Source organism: Meleagris gallopavo, chromosome 10, assembly GCF_905368555.1.
Source record: "Meleagris gallopavo chromosome 10, MGAL_WU_HG_1.1, whole genome shotgun sequence".
NCBI classification, from domain to species: domain Eukaryota; kingdom Metazoa; phylum Chordata; class Aves; order Galliformes; family Phasianidae; genus Meleagris; species Meleagris gallopavo.
In genome coordinates this window covers 1,395,181-1,411,145 of record NC_139413.1, presented here as the reverse complement: position 1 = coordinate 1,411,145, position 15,965 = coordinate 1,395,181, and the positions used below count along the sequence as shown (strand labels likewise).

General features: G+C 38.3%; 1 protein-coding gene across 1 annotated transcript; it reads right to left on the bottom strand.

Moving 5' to 3' along the window:
- Positions 1 to 1,400: 1,400 nt before the first annotated feature.
- LOC146543673 (uncharacterized) lies at positions 1,401 to 2,699 on the bottom strand. The gene is made up of 2 exons (XM_085231800.1): positions 2,196 to 2,699; positions 1,401 to 1,769 (listed from the first exon to the last, which is right to left on the bottom strand). Exons 1-2 carry the CDS (start codon positions 2,697 to 2,699, stop codon positions 1,401 to 1,403), a joined length of 873 nt encoding a protein of 290 aa, XP_085087926.1.
- Between the last annotated feature and the right edge of the window lie 13,266 nt (positions 2,700 to 15,965).

Below are 15,965 nucleotides of genomic sequence, written 5' to 3'. Positions count from 1 at the left end.
TATCTAGCTTGTAAGTGCTGTCCTTCTCTGCAGTGGACTCCCACCCCTTGGCAGTGGAATATAGAGAAATGCAATAGAGAAGGCACAAGCCTGCTTTTCCCCCCACCATCAAACCCGCAGCACAAGCAACAGGAGAGGGCATGTTCTGAGTGGCAATCTTTTGTTCCCTTTGCAGAGCTCCCATGTTACACAACTGCCCACCCACTCTGCCAAGAGAAAACACTTTTGAGAGGTTGGGAAATACTTGGTAAGGTTTGCTCCCTTCTCCTGATGCTTTGAGGACAACGTTTCCATTCTTTTCAAGCTCCAAGTCCACCGGCACCTGATCACGTACTTCACACCTCTTTTTTCCTCTACTGAAGATAAATAGAGGATCTCTTTAAAGCTCCTCTGCAAGTGTTTGAGTCCTTCTTCTGTAAGCAAAGGATACAGTCGCAGACTGCAACACAACCTCCTCACTGCCTTCTGTAACAAACCAACCAACCTGCGCTGCGCTCCAGATCCTTGTCCCAGGAAGGCAGGCATTTGCTCTAGCACAAATGATTCCACTCTGACACGTTCTGCACGTGAGCCTCCTGTTACCACAGACAAATACCAGCCCTTTGCAGCTCCACTTTCTCTGACACAAGTAGAAGTGAGTTCAGAAGCCCCAGTGCACACAACGTGCCCTTCATCACTGGGTCTTCAGGTGAACCAAGCCACAAGTAGCAGCGATGTCACACAGATCCATGTATCCTGTCTAAAGCATTCCCTCTGATGAGGTGGGCTCTCTCCAGGCTAGAGGGGGCCATCAAAGGAGCCTGCATCCACTCTTCCATTTGTACTGGGGCATATACCAGTCACACTAGTGAATAAAGGGCTGATTTGTTTTATTCCTAAAAGTGCAGAAGTCTTTGAGCACGAAGAACGGGAAAGATGAGGGGTACCTCAAGGGTAACCCAAGGAGCCTGCTGCTTGGCCCAAGGAGCCACATCCTAGGAGCCATCCTAGAAACTGAACCGGTTGAAGCTGCACTACTTCCTCAAACTACACACGGGTCAGAAGTACACAGCGAGGATGGCACAGCTCCTGTCCCTGTGCCACCACGGCACCCACCCACCCACGGAGGACAGGCAGGCAGAGGGACCAGGCACTTTGCGTTGCTCCAGCTGCACACCTGCACGCCCCGTGCTCCCATCATTCCGTGGACCAGGCTTGCTTCGCACAGTGCCTGCTTCGCGTTTGGTACCTTTGCCAAAACCCACAGGGAGGGATGGGGGAAATGAAGGCTCCCTGAAGGCACCCCCCACTCTTGGGCGTAGGAAGAGTAACCTTCAGTCAGACTGAAGAAACAGGACGGGACAAGGGATAAGCATTCCAAACATTTATTTTTTAAACGACTCTACACTATCTACGTGGCACTACTCCCGTCTGCAGTGCTTCCTGGAGCGCAAGTTGTAGACACGTGCAACTCCATCACCTGCAGCTCCGCTATCGGGTCCCAGCCCCGGTGGAAAAGGACCGCTTGGGACTGGACGTGCGCTGTGATCTGCAGCAGCAGGAGCAGCAGGAGCGGCACTGCAGCTGCTGACAGGGAGCTCACTGCCCGCCCACGCAGCAGCGCCTGACTGCATCTCTGACTGCAGGCTGCTGCTCTGCTGGCCCTCCTTCCAAGCCAGGGCCTGCGAGGAGGCAGCTGGTCTTCTCCTTCTAGCACCAACACTCCGCTTGAATCTTCTCTGGCACTGAAGACGACCTCTCTTGAAATAGGGGTGATAGTAGCAGAGTAACTGCAAAATGCAGAGAGGAAGAGTTAGTCAGCACCATTTCAAGACTGGGAAAACAAAGATACAAGACATAAGAATTGGAATCTCAAGAGACCATCAGAGCGGACTCTCAGGGGCCATTTCCACAGGAAAGAATTCAGTTCCACACCTTTGTTTCATACTCACAGCCATGACATGCCATTCTGTCACACTGTCCCTCTGCTGTCACCTCTCATGGGCCAACGCCAAAGAGGAGGCACTGTGTTCAGAGCAGCCCTTCTAACAACACCCTTGCTTGCATTTCTCTCATTTGCCAGCCGCAGAGTAATGTAGGATTCTCAGAAGCACACGTACCCAAGTATCACCAGCTGTCAGCCAGCTCTCTTTGGACTGACTGGCCACCAGTGCCACTGTGCCAAGAGCTGTCTCACAGGTAGAGGGGCTACGTACCTCGCTAGGAGTAGAAATTGATGCTCCCTCTGCTAGGAACCGAGCACGGGAGGCAGAGGTTGGCAAATCTGCATCCACGATGTAGAAGCCATGGTGATGAAGGAGACGAACAAAATCTTTCATGTTGCCAACATCAAAAACTCCTCCTCTGGCCAGTACTTCTGTTGTGAAGAACGGCTCCTCAATCACAATGAAGTCTCCGTCATCGCCCCACCAAATGGACTGGAAGCCATCACTCTCAACAACTTTCCGGAGATGGTTGAGAAAGGAGCAGGATGACATGTCACTGGCATTGCTGGAGCATTTCTCAGAGGGACCACAGCATCGTCTTTTGGCACAGACTTCCCCAGGAGAAAATGGAGAAGTCTTCTCCTCTTGGAGAGGTCCAAGGGCAGCATCCGCAGCTGCTCTTTTACCACGGAGTCGGCGGGCAGCAGATGCCGAGACTGCCGACTGGGTGTTTGGAAGAGAAACACCCGATGTTTCTAAGGAAGGTGTCTCCATTGGAATGGTGAATTTTTCACCTGGGCAGAAATTCCTGTCCATGACCGTTCCCGCAGCCAACAAGGCTTGTCCTGCCAGCAGCAGCAGGAAGCGCAATGGCACCCGTGCTGCGGGCAGTGGGACCTTCACAAACGTCACCATGGGGACGTTCCACTGCATCACAGCCGCATCACAGGGCAGAGAACGTTTGCTGGCAAAATGGGGCAGCCAGGTACACCTTAATTAAGGAAATAGGATCCAAGGTATTTCTGCTACCCAAACCAACGCATAAAAAGATTACTATCTTTTCCTCCCTGAGGAGTATTTATTTAATAATGCCTTCACTGGCTCTTTAGATATATATATGTATATACATACGTAGGCACACATACATGCATTTACACCCATAGAGATATCAATATATGGCCTAAGGGGTGTTTTCTGTGTTTGACCATAGGAAGCGAATGTGAGAACTATGGCTTACATATGATAAAGAGGAAGGAATTCCTCTGATCCCTTATTCAGTCAAGAGTCATGAGTTCTTCTCCTGAATAAACATACTTGGTTTAGTATTACTTTGTTGTTATGGTGTTTGATTTGTTAATTGACTGCTTATGTCTCCATTTGCCATTATATGTAGGTAATGTATTTATGGTTTTTTAGGCTCGTCAACTCAGGGAAAATTATTGCTGGTTTTCAAAATATTTTATTTTATTGTCCTATTTTTTAATAAAACTCTTAGTATTTGTTTACTATTTTTTTTCCTATTGATTTTATTTATCAAAAGAACAATGAAACAGATTTTACAAAGGGATACATTGGAGAAAACTTATTCAGAGAAAATGGAGAGAAAAAGTTCATATTCAGGCATATTGATTTTCTTTTTTCTTTGTTTTCTCCTAAAATTATTTTCCTATGCTAAATTGCTGCCACACATTAACAAGAAACCTTATGTATTTAAATCTTCTGTGTGCTTTGATTTGTTATTTCTTTTTTTAATAGTAGATAAGAGCAATTGCAAGAAGCAAAATATCAGTTGAGAATAATATAAGTGTAAAATCAAAGCATTTTCTCAGTTTTACCATACAAGAAGAGAAAATTGTTTTTTTTTTTTCTGCCATCAGATCGCAGTTCTGTACTCTCACAGTTGCTTTTGATGTTACATGAAGTGATTCACTGTTGAAGTGTTGTTCAATTTCTAAAAGCAAAGCCACATATTTACATGTCCCAAACTGCAATTATGATCCATTTGCTTGGAAAAAATTAATATCACGATAAAAGGCAAGATTATCTCTTTGTTTCCAGACAAATTTAAGAGAAAAATTCCTGCACCAACTAAATTCTTGATAACACTTGGATTGATTGCTTTGTATCACTCAGAATTGACTGCTGAACACCAGCCAACTTGAAGGCATGCTGCTGGACTCCTCAGCTGAGACAGCATGCTTTAAAAGATTAAAATATGGTTGTGAGGCTCTTGAAATTTGGAAAATTGAAAGCGAAGTCTGTACTGTTTAAGTGGAGAAGAGGTCTAAGAAAAGTGCCACTTTCCAAGTTCACTGTTTCAACTGAAAAGACCTTAATCTGGCAGATCCACATCAGTCATAGCACAGGAATCAGTTCACCTTTTTCCCTGCATAAAAACTGAAAATAGGTCATTTTTTATGGACTTAGGGAAAAACTCTCCATCTGCCAAAAAATGGAGTGCTGCCACTCTAAGAGCAATTATAAAATCGTCTGTACCGGTTTCACTGTACCACTCTTTTTTATTTTTATTTTTATTTTATTTTTATTTTTAGTGGCAGTAACTATTTCTTTAATATTTGGGACATGAAGGCAGATATTGTTTGCAGATCATTTAATAAGACAAGAAGAGTAGCTTCAATGCTACAATATTTTTTTTTTTGTTGTGCATTATTACTATTACTATTATTTGAAATTAGATAACTCCCCTTAAATAAATAACTTCATGGTTTTCATAAGTTTTATGAGAAATGTCAAACTGTCACATCATTGACGTGAGGATTTTTTTTTAATGTTTATCTATTTGAATGCAGATATTACGACAGAGACATTTTTAGAGAGTATTTTCATAAATCTCTGTGAAAACTAATGAGCAAACTGTTATCTGGCTTCTCCAGTGACTTCTAATAAAAGTCTGCTGTTTTCATTTTCCTAATTGTAACAAATATAAGCAAGTTTTGTGTTTTCTGTCACCCTTCTGCAGTGTCATGCTACTGTGGCTCTATGGGCTGTCATACTACAACAGTGTAGATAGTTGAGCAGAACATGGAAAAGAAAAGCAGGTACCATCTCCAATACATCCTCAGGATACAGTATGATTCACAAATGCAAGAAATTGAATAATTAATCCTAAAGTGAACGTGAAGTGAAGCTTAAAGGTCAGCTGAGCTGATAGGCATGTTTTGCAGCATAACAATTTTTGAAATTGTGTTGAACTTCTGTAGGTTATACACGGCTGGAAATGCCAAGCATCTGCTTTCTGTTGAGCTTCAGCATTAGTTTTTGAAGTTAGACAGATTAAGATCAGTCTTGCATGAAAAGGAGAAGTAAAGTATAATTTCTGTGGGGAAAGAATCAGAATTTTTAACTTCTCCTTGTTGTGGAGGACTTGATCATTTATTCCACTGCTAATAGTAAATTAAGTCTTTAAATGTCAGGCTATTGTTCTGCATTTCTTAGATCAGCACCATAGAAAAGCTCTCACGACTGCTGGCCCAGCGTTCACCCACTAGGAAGGGGACCTGCAGGGAGTTAAGAAGCAGTTTGCCTTGCTGCCTGTCTGCAAAATGTTCAAAGCAGTGCTCTTGCAGACCTTAAACTTCACAAGCATATTACACTCCTGTTGGCTTCAGTGCCTTCACAGTTTCCTCAAAATCAGTATCTAAAACTGACTTATCCAGAAAGACTAAAGCAATCACACTGGAAACGTAACTTGTCTAGGTTAGAAATCAAGTGCATTAGCCAGACAAAGCAGAAATGCTGAGAAGTCTGAAAATAGACATCTATGTTTTTTCCACTGACAATGATATAATGTACTTTGTCAACACTAAATTCCCTGGTAAAAATATATATACATATAAAATAGAGGATAGTAAGCATTCTCATAATGACAACAACAGTCATTTGAAAATGCACTGTAAAATATTAATGTCTCAAGATTATATGTGTGCTAATAAACAGAAAAATCAGACAGAAGGAAACATTAATTTTAAACATGCACTATACGCAATAGAGAATTGCAGTGAGACATTTCTTCATTCTGTTGTAAAATACTACTCCCTAAACAGCAAAGCCTCTGAGGAAATATGACAGTTTTGGCAGTATAAAGTTTGAAAATGCATGTAGTAATTTTGATGAAAATACACAACATTTTAGTTTTATTTTTTACAAATTAAAAAATGCAAACTTTTAATTTTAAGATTTAACTTTGTTTGTATAACTCATTTCTTATTAAATAAGCAAAATAAACTCAGGAATCATATATTTGAAATCATCAAGAATAGAATGGCATTTCTTTAGAAAATTTTTTATGATTGAAAATTATTTAGAGATTCTGTACTAATGGATTTTTTTTTTTTCCAAAAACCATTTACTAAGACATCAGAATTACAACACTCAGATGTTAAATTTCAACATTGTCCAATGTCATCCTACGGAGCACCAAGGGTAAAGTCAAAGCTTTCATGCTTGACACAAACAGAGGATCTCATATTCAGCGCCTCATAAATCCATTATTAAAAATTCTGTTTAAGTTATAAAATACAACATTAAGAAGTTTTCTTTATCAGTTTCACTTTATCCATACCATGTTTTACATTACATAGCAAACTCTAACTGTCCTGCTACTGAGCCAGCTTACTTTGGGAAGAAGTTCTTTACTGTGAAGGTGGTGAGACACTGGACCAGGTTGTCCAGAGAGGTGATGGATGCCCCTTTCCTGGAAGCACTGAAAGGCCAGGCTGGATGGGGCTGTGAGAACCTGGTATAGAGGAAGGTGTCCCTCCTTGCAGCAGGGGGGTTGGAACTAGATGATCTTAAAGGGCCCTTCCATCCCAAACCATTCTAAGATTCTATGATTATATGTAGCCAGGGCTACCTCATGCAACAAGAGTGGTTGAGTTGATATAACAGAAGGACAGGATGCCATCAAAAGGGACCTGGACAAGCTTGAGAAGTGAGCCCATGTGAACCTAATGAGGTACAATAAAGCCTAGTACAAGAAGTTGCACTTGGGTTGTAGCAATCCTAGGTATGTGTACAGAATGGGTTAAGAGCCCCTTGAGAGCTACAGCCCTGCAGAGAAGGACTTGGGGGTCCTGGTGGGTGAAAAGCTGGACATGAACCACCAGTGTGTTCTCTGCAGCCTAGAAGGCCAACAGTACCCTGTGTCAAAAGAGGTGTCGACAGCAGGGTGAGAGAGAGGATTGTCTCCCTCTGCTATGCCCTACTGAGGCCTCATCAGAAGTGCTGTGACCACACCTCGGGGTCCAGTACAAAAAGGGTGTAGAGCTGTTGGACTGGGTCCAGAGGAGGGTCACAAAGATGCTCAGAGGACTGGAGTACCTTTTCTATGAAGAAATGATGAGAGAGCTGGGTTTATCCATCTTGGAGAAGAGAGGGCTCCAGGGAGACTTAACTGCACCTTCCAGTACTGAAAGGGGAACTTATAAACAAAAGGAAGACCACATTTTAATGGGGGTAGACAGTGATAAGATAAAGGGGAATGATTTAAAACTAAAAAGGGGGAAATTTTGATTAGATATTAGGAAAAAATTATCTTTTCAGAGAGTGGTGAGGTGATAAAATGGCTTGCCCAGAAAAGGTGTGGATGTCCCATCACTGGCCATGTCCAGTGGAGCCCTGGGCAGCCCTATTCTAACAAGTGGCAACTGTCCATGGCAGAGAGGTTGAAAGTAGTTGATCTTTAAGATGTCTTCCAAATGAAGTCATTCTGTGATTTTATGAAAACTGGGACAACCTTTCATTGTTTCCAGCTGAGTAAGATCTCTTTGGATTCTCAACACCATTGAAAAATATTTGAGAGAGATCTCACAGTGACATCAGCCAGCTCTTTGAGTACCCTGGATTGAATTCCATTGGCTCTCATAGGTTTATGTGCATCCAGCTGGAGCAGAGAATCCTGCACAAGTTCAGGGTTCTTTGTAGTTTTATCTTTGCTACAGTCATGGTCCTCCAACTTGATGCTCTGAGGCATCCAGGGCTCATCATTTAGGAAAAGGCTGTGGATGATAAACTCTATCTAGAGTTTAGGAAAGCCTTTAAATCTCTCTTCTGTGGAATTCTCCTGGAGCAGCTGTCAGCCCATGACTTGAATATGTCAGGGTCATAACAGGTGTACTTCTCTCTGAGTAAAAAAATTACAGGTTCCCAGGGCTCAGTGAGTGGTGGTGAGTGGAGCTAAATGTTCTTTGCAGAGAGAGTGGTGAGGTGCTGGAACAGCTGCCCAGAGAAGCTGTGGATGCCCTGTCCCTAGAGGTTCAAGGCCAGGTTGGATGGGGCCCTGGGCAGCCTGGGCTGCTGTGAAATGTGGAGGTTGGTGGCCCTGCATGTAGCAGGGGGGTTGGAGATTCATGATCCTTGAGGTCCCTTCCAACCCTGGCCATTCTGTGATTCTGTGATTCTGTGATTCTACTGCCAGCTGATAATAAGTAGTGTTCCTCACAGGTCAGTACTGGGGCCAAATTTGATTAATATCTTTATTGATGATTTAGATGAGAGAATAGAGTGCACCTTCAGTAAGTTTGCAGGTGACACCTAGCTGGGAGGAAGATTGAACTGCCTGAGGGTAGGAAGGCATTATAGACGGATCTGGACAGGCTGGATTGTGGGACTGAGGCCTACAGGATGAGATTCAACAAAACCAGGTTCTGAGTACTGCACTTAAATCAAAACAACTCCGTGTGTTCTTGCAGGCTTGGGAAAGAGAGGCTGGTGAGCTACACAGAGGTAAAGGATCTCAAGATAATAGACAGACAGCAGAAACATGTGCCAGGGGAGATTCTGGTTGGATGTTAGGAAAAATTTATTCTCCGGAGGAATGGTCGGGCATTGGATCATGCTGTTACAGAGGTGGTAGAGTCACCAACCTTGCAAGTGTTAAAGAAACACTTAGATGTACTGATGGACATGGTTTAGTGGGGAAATAGGTGGATGTTCTTGGAGGGCTTTTCCAACCCTTGTGTTTCTATGATTCTATGAATGCTTTTGAATGTAAAAACTCTTCACAAAGTGTTGTTGATTTGTGTCAATGCATTCTTTACCAAGCCCAGACAGAAAGTTTTAGTGACTGTAAGCACAGTGCATATAATTAACATCTCTTAATTCATCTTTCTTTTATTTTTGATGGAATCAGAATGCATAATAATGAAAATCTCATTTAATAAAATGAAGAATGTTCTAGAGAAGAAAAAGAAGAAAATGTATATAAACCGTATCTCTCCCTTTTGTACAGACACCTAACTGTTGAATGACTATCCCAGAGTACAGGAAAAATGTGTTTAATTTCCAAGCTGGCTTGTACATCATCTTCATTTTGTATGCAGAAATGTAAATTTTCAAAGGAATGTTTTTCTAATTATGAGCTCTTCATCATATATCTTCAATATTTGACATTATTTACACTGTATGTTAATTCAGCCATGCATTGTTATATAGGTAGCAGAAGAACAGTAATGAGAAAAAATAAGGTAAAATGAAATGTAAACTATTGTATCATGCTGTATGGCCTTTGTTTAAAGAAGAGTTTCTTGCTACAGCTTTAATTCAAAATGAGCTACTCCACTGCTAATAGAACAACAACAAAACTTTGAAGAAAATGAGTTCTCCTAAAATTCAAGTGGGTCTCTTCTGTCTTCCTATCTATTAATACTTGTCTTAATAAGACAGTGATGTTTTATAGACTTTAAATGTTCAAAGAGGATGAAGTGAAAACGCCTGGCATTATTGAGCTTCTCAGAAGGAGAAGAAATACTGTTCTGAAATTGAATTATTTAAGATTAAACTAACAGTGAAGATTAATATGCATAGAAAACTGAGGGCAGACTTCTGCCTTTTCAGCAGTCTCCACACCACACAGGTCTGCCCAATTTTTCTTGTTTGGTTTTCAGCCTATTCTATTTATTTATCATCTTAGCGGTGAAAGAGAGAGGTGTCTTGAAATTTTAGACAGTAACATTGCCAATATTCTTTGCAATTCAACAGCCAAAGTAACTATTTTTAAGCAGAATCCTGAGAAAGAATGCCATTTTATGAACAACAATGCCAGTGATCTGTGGACAGCGTGAGCTAGTTCAGAAAAGAGAGGAAAAGAGAGAAAAAATTGTCTCATAGTATTTTTTCTCCCTCCATTTTCTGTATATTGCCAACCACAATAAAAAGGAAGTTTGTTCTGACTCAGTAGACTTTGAATATAATGGTTTAAACTGCAGGCATCTCTCATGTATAGATATGGCAAATCATTTGCAATAAAGCAGTCTTTAATTCAGTCTCCAGAGCAAAAGATGAGTGAGTTTTTGTAATGTTATGGTTATGATGGTATTAAGTCTTATTGCATATTATGTTCATTCTGCAGCTACTTGAGGTCAGCCTAACATTTCCCAGCTGGAAAATAATTACTTTCCACTGTTTCCCCATCTTGAGCTACATCCTTAAAATAAACACATGCCTACTGTTTGAATGAATAGCATAGAAGAACATAGTTTACTCTCTGCAGTTGATATCTTCTTTTCCCCTCCTTAATAGGAGAAAGACTGGAGATGAGACTACCCTTGCACCCTTGATAGTCTTGCCCTTGTGTGTCCCTGTCTTTTTTGGCTTTGCTTCTTCCATCTCCCCAGCCTTTGTACAAATCTTCTTGTGCTGATGGCTGAGGCACCTGGATAGGTACAGCATCTGGATAGCTTTTTTTTTTTTTTTTTTTTGGCCCAAAATCTCTTTTTTTTTTTTTTCTGAAATTGGAACTGGGTGCAACAAGGTACCTTATCCTGCAGTCCAGCTGTCCTTTCCACTGTCAGCTCAGTGCAGTTAAATCCAGGTTAATAATGGTGTGTGCTCAGGGTCCTGTATGCAAATATAAAAAGAAATACATCTGTACTACTTCCAAGAAAATGTCTTGAATATAATAAATGTCTTTATCTTCTATCTGTCTGTAATACAAGTGCAATTAATTATTTCACTTTCTTGTTACAGATATCTGTCACAATCGTTTACCTTTTTATCAGTCTGCCTAGAAAGGACAAAGTTGGAGAAGCTAATGTATCTGTTTTTCATTCTTCTGTCATCCATGTAATAGGTAAATCCTTTAAAGGAAAGACAACAGTTTTTAAAAGTATTTTTGTGTTTTTGTTTTCGTTTTTCTCACATGGATAAGATTTATTGCATTTTCCACCACTATCCCTATCTTTTCCTGCAGCTTGAGTTTCTGGACTTGTAGTTATAAACTACCCCTTTAATCATTTAAAAGCAAGAAGGTTAGTAGTATATTTTATTTATTTCTTCCTGGACTTTTCATATTTTTTGTCTTATAAAGTGTATGATGTCACATGTAATTTCAGCCATGTTTAAGAAAATACTTTTAACAACAGTAGTACCACATTGCAATGTATACAGCCCGACTAGTTTTCAAAGCTCAGGATAGCATCTCAACATATCACGTTGTCTTAACATGTGCTGCCAGATATAAAAATAGAAATATTAAAATAAAATTAAAGATACTTTGGAGAAGCAAATTATACATTTCAAATTTGAATTAAAACAATAATAGTAATAGAAGAAGAAGAAATTATGATCTTATTTCAGCCCACTGAAAACCTTTTATTTGTGAGGTAACATTAACTGGACTTCCATGACCAGTGTTCAGTGGGTCGATCATCCATCAATATTAGGGCATACATAATTGATTTTGTTGGTTGATAAAACCTCTTGCGTAAGACTTTGGAAAATTTTGCAAGAATTCATAAATATTTTCTGATAATGTTTTATAGAGTACCCGAGAAACTTTGCTATGTACATAAAACAGACTGTGGGAACTCAGTTGGCAATATGGCTGTGAACTTATTTGCAAATAGCAGTAAGCAGAAAGTATATGAATTTATTCCAGACTGAAACTTAGTAGGAAATTCTATGTATTATTATTACCTGGTCAGATTTATCCTTTCTTAATTAAAAGGAGCAAGCCAAAAGTTGTTGAACAATAAACAGATTAGGTGAAATGTCAGTGTAGTTCCTCAAGAGCCTAGCCAAAATTGTGAAATGGTGCACCATAGAACTAATTGTGTATCTTCAGGTAAAAAACGTGAATTATATCAGATATCTTCCAAAGCTCCCTTCCATCCTCAAACATTTTGTAATTCCGTTTCAAGTGTTTATTGCATATCACTGCTAAGAGAGTGACAGTCCAGTTTTAGTTTTACAAAGGCATTTTGTTCTTGCTTTATCAGCGTGTACTGATCTCATGGCCCCTGCTCTATTGAATCACTCTAGTTTAAGAGAACTCATGCTGACATTCTTCTTTCTAAGAAGTTTAACAGAACCCAAGATCACCTTTCTAAGACCAAAGTAGGAGTGAGAGTAATGCACGGAAAAGATAAGGAGCAAATAAATAAATAAATAAATATACAAATACTACTTTCTTTTTAAACAGAAATTACAAATTGAACCTCGTTGAGCACAGTACCACTCAAATATATTACCAAAATGACACCAATGCCACACTAATGAAAATGTAGGCAGTATGTGCCTTTTGTCATGTTCTATACTCAAACTTCAGATATTGTTTCACGTATTTAATGTAAGAATGCTGAGAAATGCTTCAGTATTTCTATAATGCTTTCAGTGCTTTTGTATTTGAAGAAATTTGCACAGAGATACTGTGAAGAAGATTAATAATTTTGAACAATAATGAAATTGCTAAAAAAGCCTTCTTTTCAATCTAATTAATGAAATGAGCAAATGATCAAATTATAAGTAACCACTCATTTTGAATTGAAGTGTCTTCAGTGCAAATGCTGAAAAGAGCAATATCTGTATTTGTTCCAAATACAAAATTCTCTAAGATCAGTTAACACACTGTGTGTTAACACGTGATACATGTGACCATGTAGCAGATCTGTATTGGCTTGAATGTTTCTCTTTGCTACATAACTCCTTGATTTTACCAGACATTGACATTCCCTGCTGCAAACTACAGATAACTCCAATGACTGTTTAGTAAAAACAAACCAACAACAGCAAAAACAAACAAACAAACAAAACACAACCCACCAACAAAAAAGGTGTCATACTTCGAGTTGAAACTGGAATAGTTGTACTGTTTTCCAGTATTTTCCATATTATTTTTGTCTCTACTGCACTGTTTTCAAACTAGTCTTAGCTTTTTACTTTAAGGTTTGTAAATGGCTCTCTAAAAGATGAGAAGTGTGTCTTAGATCAGGATTCTTAACTATTTCATAGCAAACTTCCCTTTATCCTAGAGCCTTCTTTCAGTCCCCGTTTTCCATTATATACGTATTCATTTGAACAGATTTATCAAGTGTTTTATACGTGTTTGATTTTTGTAACTTCAGTCCAATGAAAATTGGAGTCTCTGGATTCAAAATACACCAAACAAAAGTATACACTTAAAATAATCTGATTTATCTTAAATAATATGAGGCCATCTTTTATAATTCATATTTATACCTAGGAGAAATTTTTCTTTTCAGTGGAATAAGTACAGGTAAAGATAAAAATTAAATACCCTGAAGCATTACAATTTTTTTTAATTTAATTTCTCCAATCCACTTTAGTAGCTCATCGCTACTAAGAGAAGTTAATTACAATTCCAGCAGAGTTCACTGCAACGTATTTTAAAACTAAACAGACAATACTACATTTTAGAATTATTATATGAAATCAGGATTTAAAATGTCAATAAACTTTTAACCTACAACAATATCTGCAAACAGAATTAATCTGGTTTTAAGTTTTCACAGGCTGTTCCAAGGGATTCGTTTGTGATGCTTTGATTGTATCTTACTTCAAATTCTTTGTATGGTCTCGGGGATCTATATGCAAATTCATCTATGAAAGTGTACTATAATTTTTAAAAACAAATAAAATAACTCAAAATTGAATATTAAAACTCTAAATAAATGAGAACTCTCAAATTCATGGTGCTCTAAACAGATGTAGAATAATTGTACTGGAAATATTTGCACCTTTTTAATAATCTGTATGAGATCATCCATGTTCTTAAAATTAATATACTCACAGAACTTGAAAAGACTCATGCTAATCACCTCAAGTCAGAGGAATTAACATCTCTTTATTAATACAAAAATGCAGTTTGCATTTCCACCTTCCTTGAAACTCATGTAATGTAATCCTTTGCAATACATGATATTCAAAGAAAATTCCACTTCTCTGAATCAGATTAGTTGACTTAGTAGTAATCTACAAGATACAAAGAAAAAAAAACACATAAAATATTCTTTGCATCCATTAATATGTGATTAAACAGTGGCACTGAAACAAATTATTTCCCCATTAAGAACTTGGAAAAGCCTTTATGAAGTGTGAATTCTTATGTGGAAATTTATGCAAAACATTCTCAAAGAGAAAACTGAGGGATAAATTAAGATTCAGATATGCCTTATGTATCCTTCTGCGGGATTAAAAAGTACATATTCCTTATTAACTTACAGGACCATGAGCCTAGTGTATTTGTGTATTTATAATGTTGTATATACACATACATTAATATATATAAAATAAACCATTTATATGTATTTCCCTAAAAATAGTAAAAAATACTGATGGTCACCTTAGCAGTACTAATCAAGTAGAAGGAGTACTAACTCACTAGGGCTAGTCCTTAGAAGATGAAAGAAGTATCTTATTTTTAGCATAATAAAAACATGACAGTAAAAAGATAAAGAGAAATATTTTAAAAGATGTCATTTGACTGCAGTAGAATGACACTGTGGCATTTAAGATGAAGGCTGAAGGAAGAGTAAATATTTTCTGAGTAGAAATTTAACTTTTAGATGAGGGAGAAAAGTTGCATATTAAACTCACTAATCGGAGAACAGTCAGCAGAAATCAAGATGATATCTCTTACAGCAGTATGATATGGAAAACCAGATCTTAACATCAAATTAATGTTGATCAAAAATTGAGAAAAAGTGATGAAAATAGGAATTTCTTCTTCATCCATGGAGCACATACACCAAATATTAATTACAAATATTTCTCAATTGCGAAACAATTTAATATGCCACAGATAGCATGCAGCTTCTCAGTCAGAACATGAGAATCTTCAATCCCAAGAACATTGCTATTGGCAGTGAGGAATCTGTAACTGGACATTTTCTTGCTGTTATAAGAAAACTTACTCGTGGCAAACTGGAAAACAGAGCTCTAAAATAAATATAAGCTATCAAGCTCTCTCATTTCATTCCCAATAGGGAAAAATGTGGGCAGAGATATGAACAGTACAGCTACTCTACTACTTCTAACTTATAAATCATTATTGAGGTGCAATATGATGTATTATTTAAAACTTTTTTACATCTCCACTTGTACAGTTATTTTAGTTAGAATCATATCTGTTGGCATGTGGAGAAGTTATAATCCTAATTAGGAAAGAAAGTACCAATGTTTTTGTACATCTTTAAACCAATCAATATTTAACTAACAATATGACAAAATAAAAAAATCTGCAATTAAATGCCATGTGGGTAAGATGGCAATAACATTTTTTACTGATACTTCTCTATATACTAAAATATTAAGATATGTACTTGTACAGAAAACTAATTTTTCTTTCAGAATGTCCCCAGTTTAAAACATGTCTAATTTTTGTTGTGCTTTTTTTAATTTTTTGTTTGTTTGGTTGGTTGGTTGGTTTGTTTTTAAGCTGTAGATTTCTCCCATAGCCCACACTTTTACTGGCTGTATTTGAAGTTATACCATAGTTTATCTTCATTTAAATCATTACTCCTCAGCTGGGGAGTGCATAGTAGCTAGTGCATAAAAGTAATCTGTAATATTTAGTATATGACAATAGCAGGGTTCCTGAAGCAACTTATGGAAATTCTGCATATGTTTTATCTTGTCTGAAAGTGTTTTTCAGAATTTCCTCTGGAAACCATTACTGCAGAATGAAAAGTGAAACTGGGACAGTTCTTGGCTCCACAGAATTATTAAGCACTTCCACTTATTCTGATTTTTCTCAACCCCTGGTAACCCAATAAAAATTTTAGG

Coding starts and splice junctions, on each gene's coding strand:
- LOC146543673 (XM_085231800.1), bottom strand. CDS start 2,699: ATGGAGACACCTTCCTTAGAAACATCGGGTGTTTCTCTTCCAAACACC. Junction 1,770..2,195: donor CAATTTCTACTCCTAGCGAG/GTACGTAGCCCC, acceptor TGCATTTTGCAG/TTACTCTGCTACTATCACCC.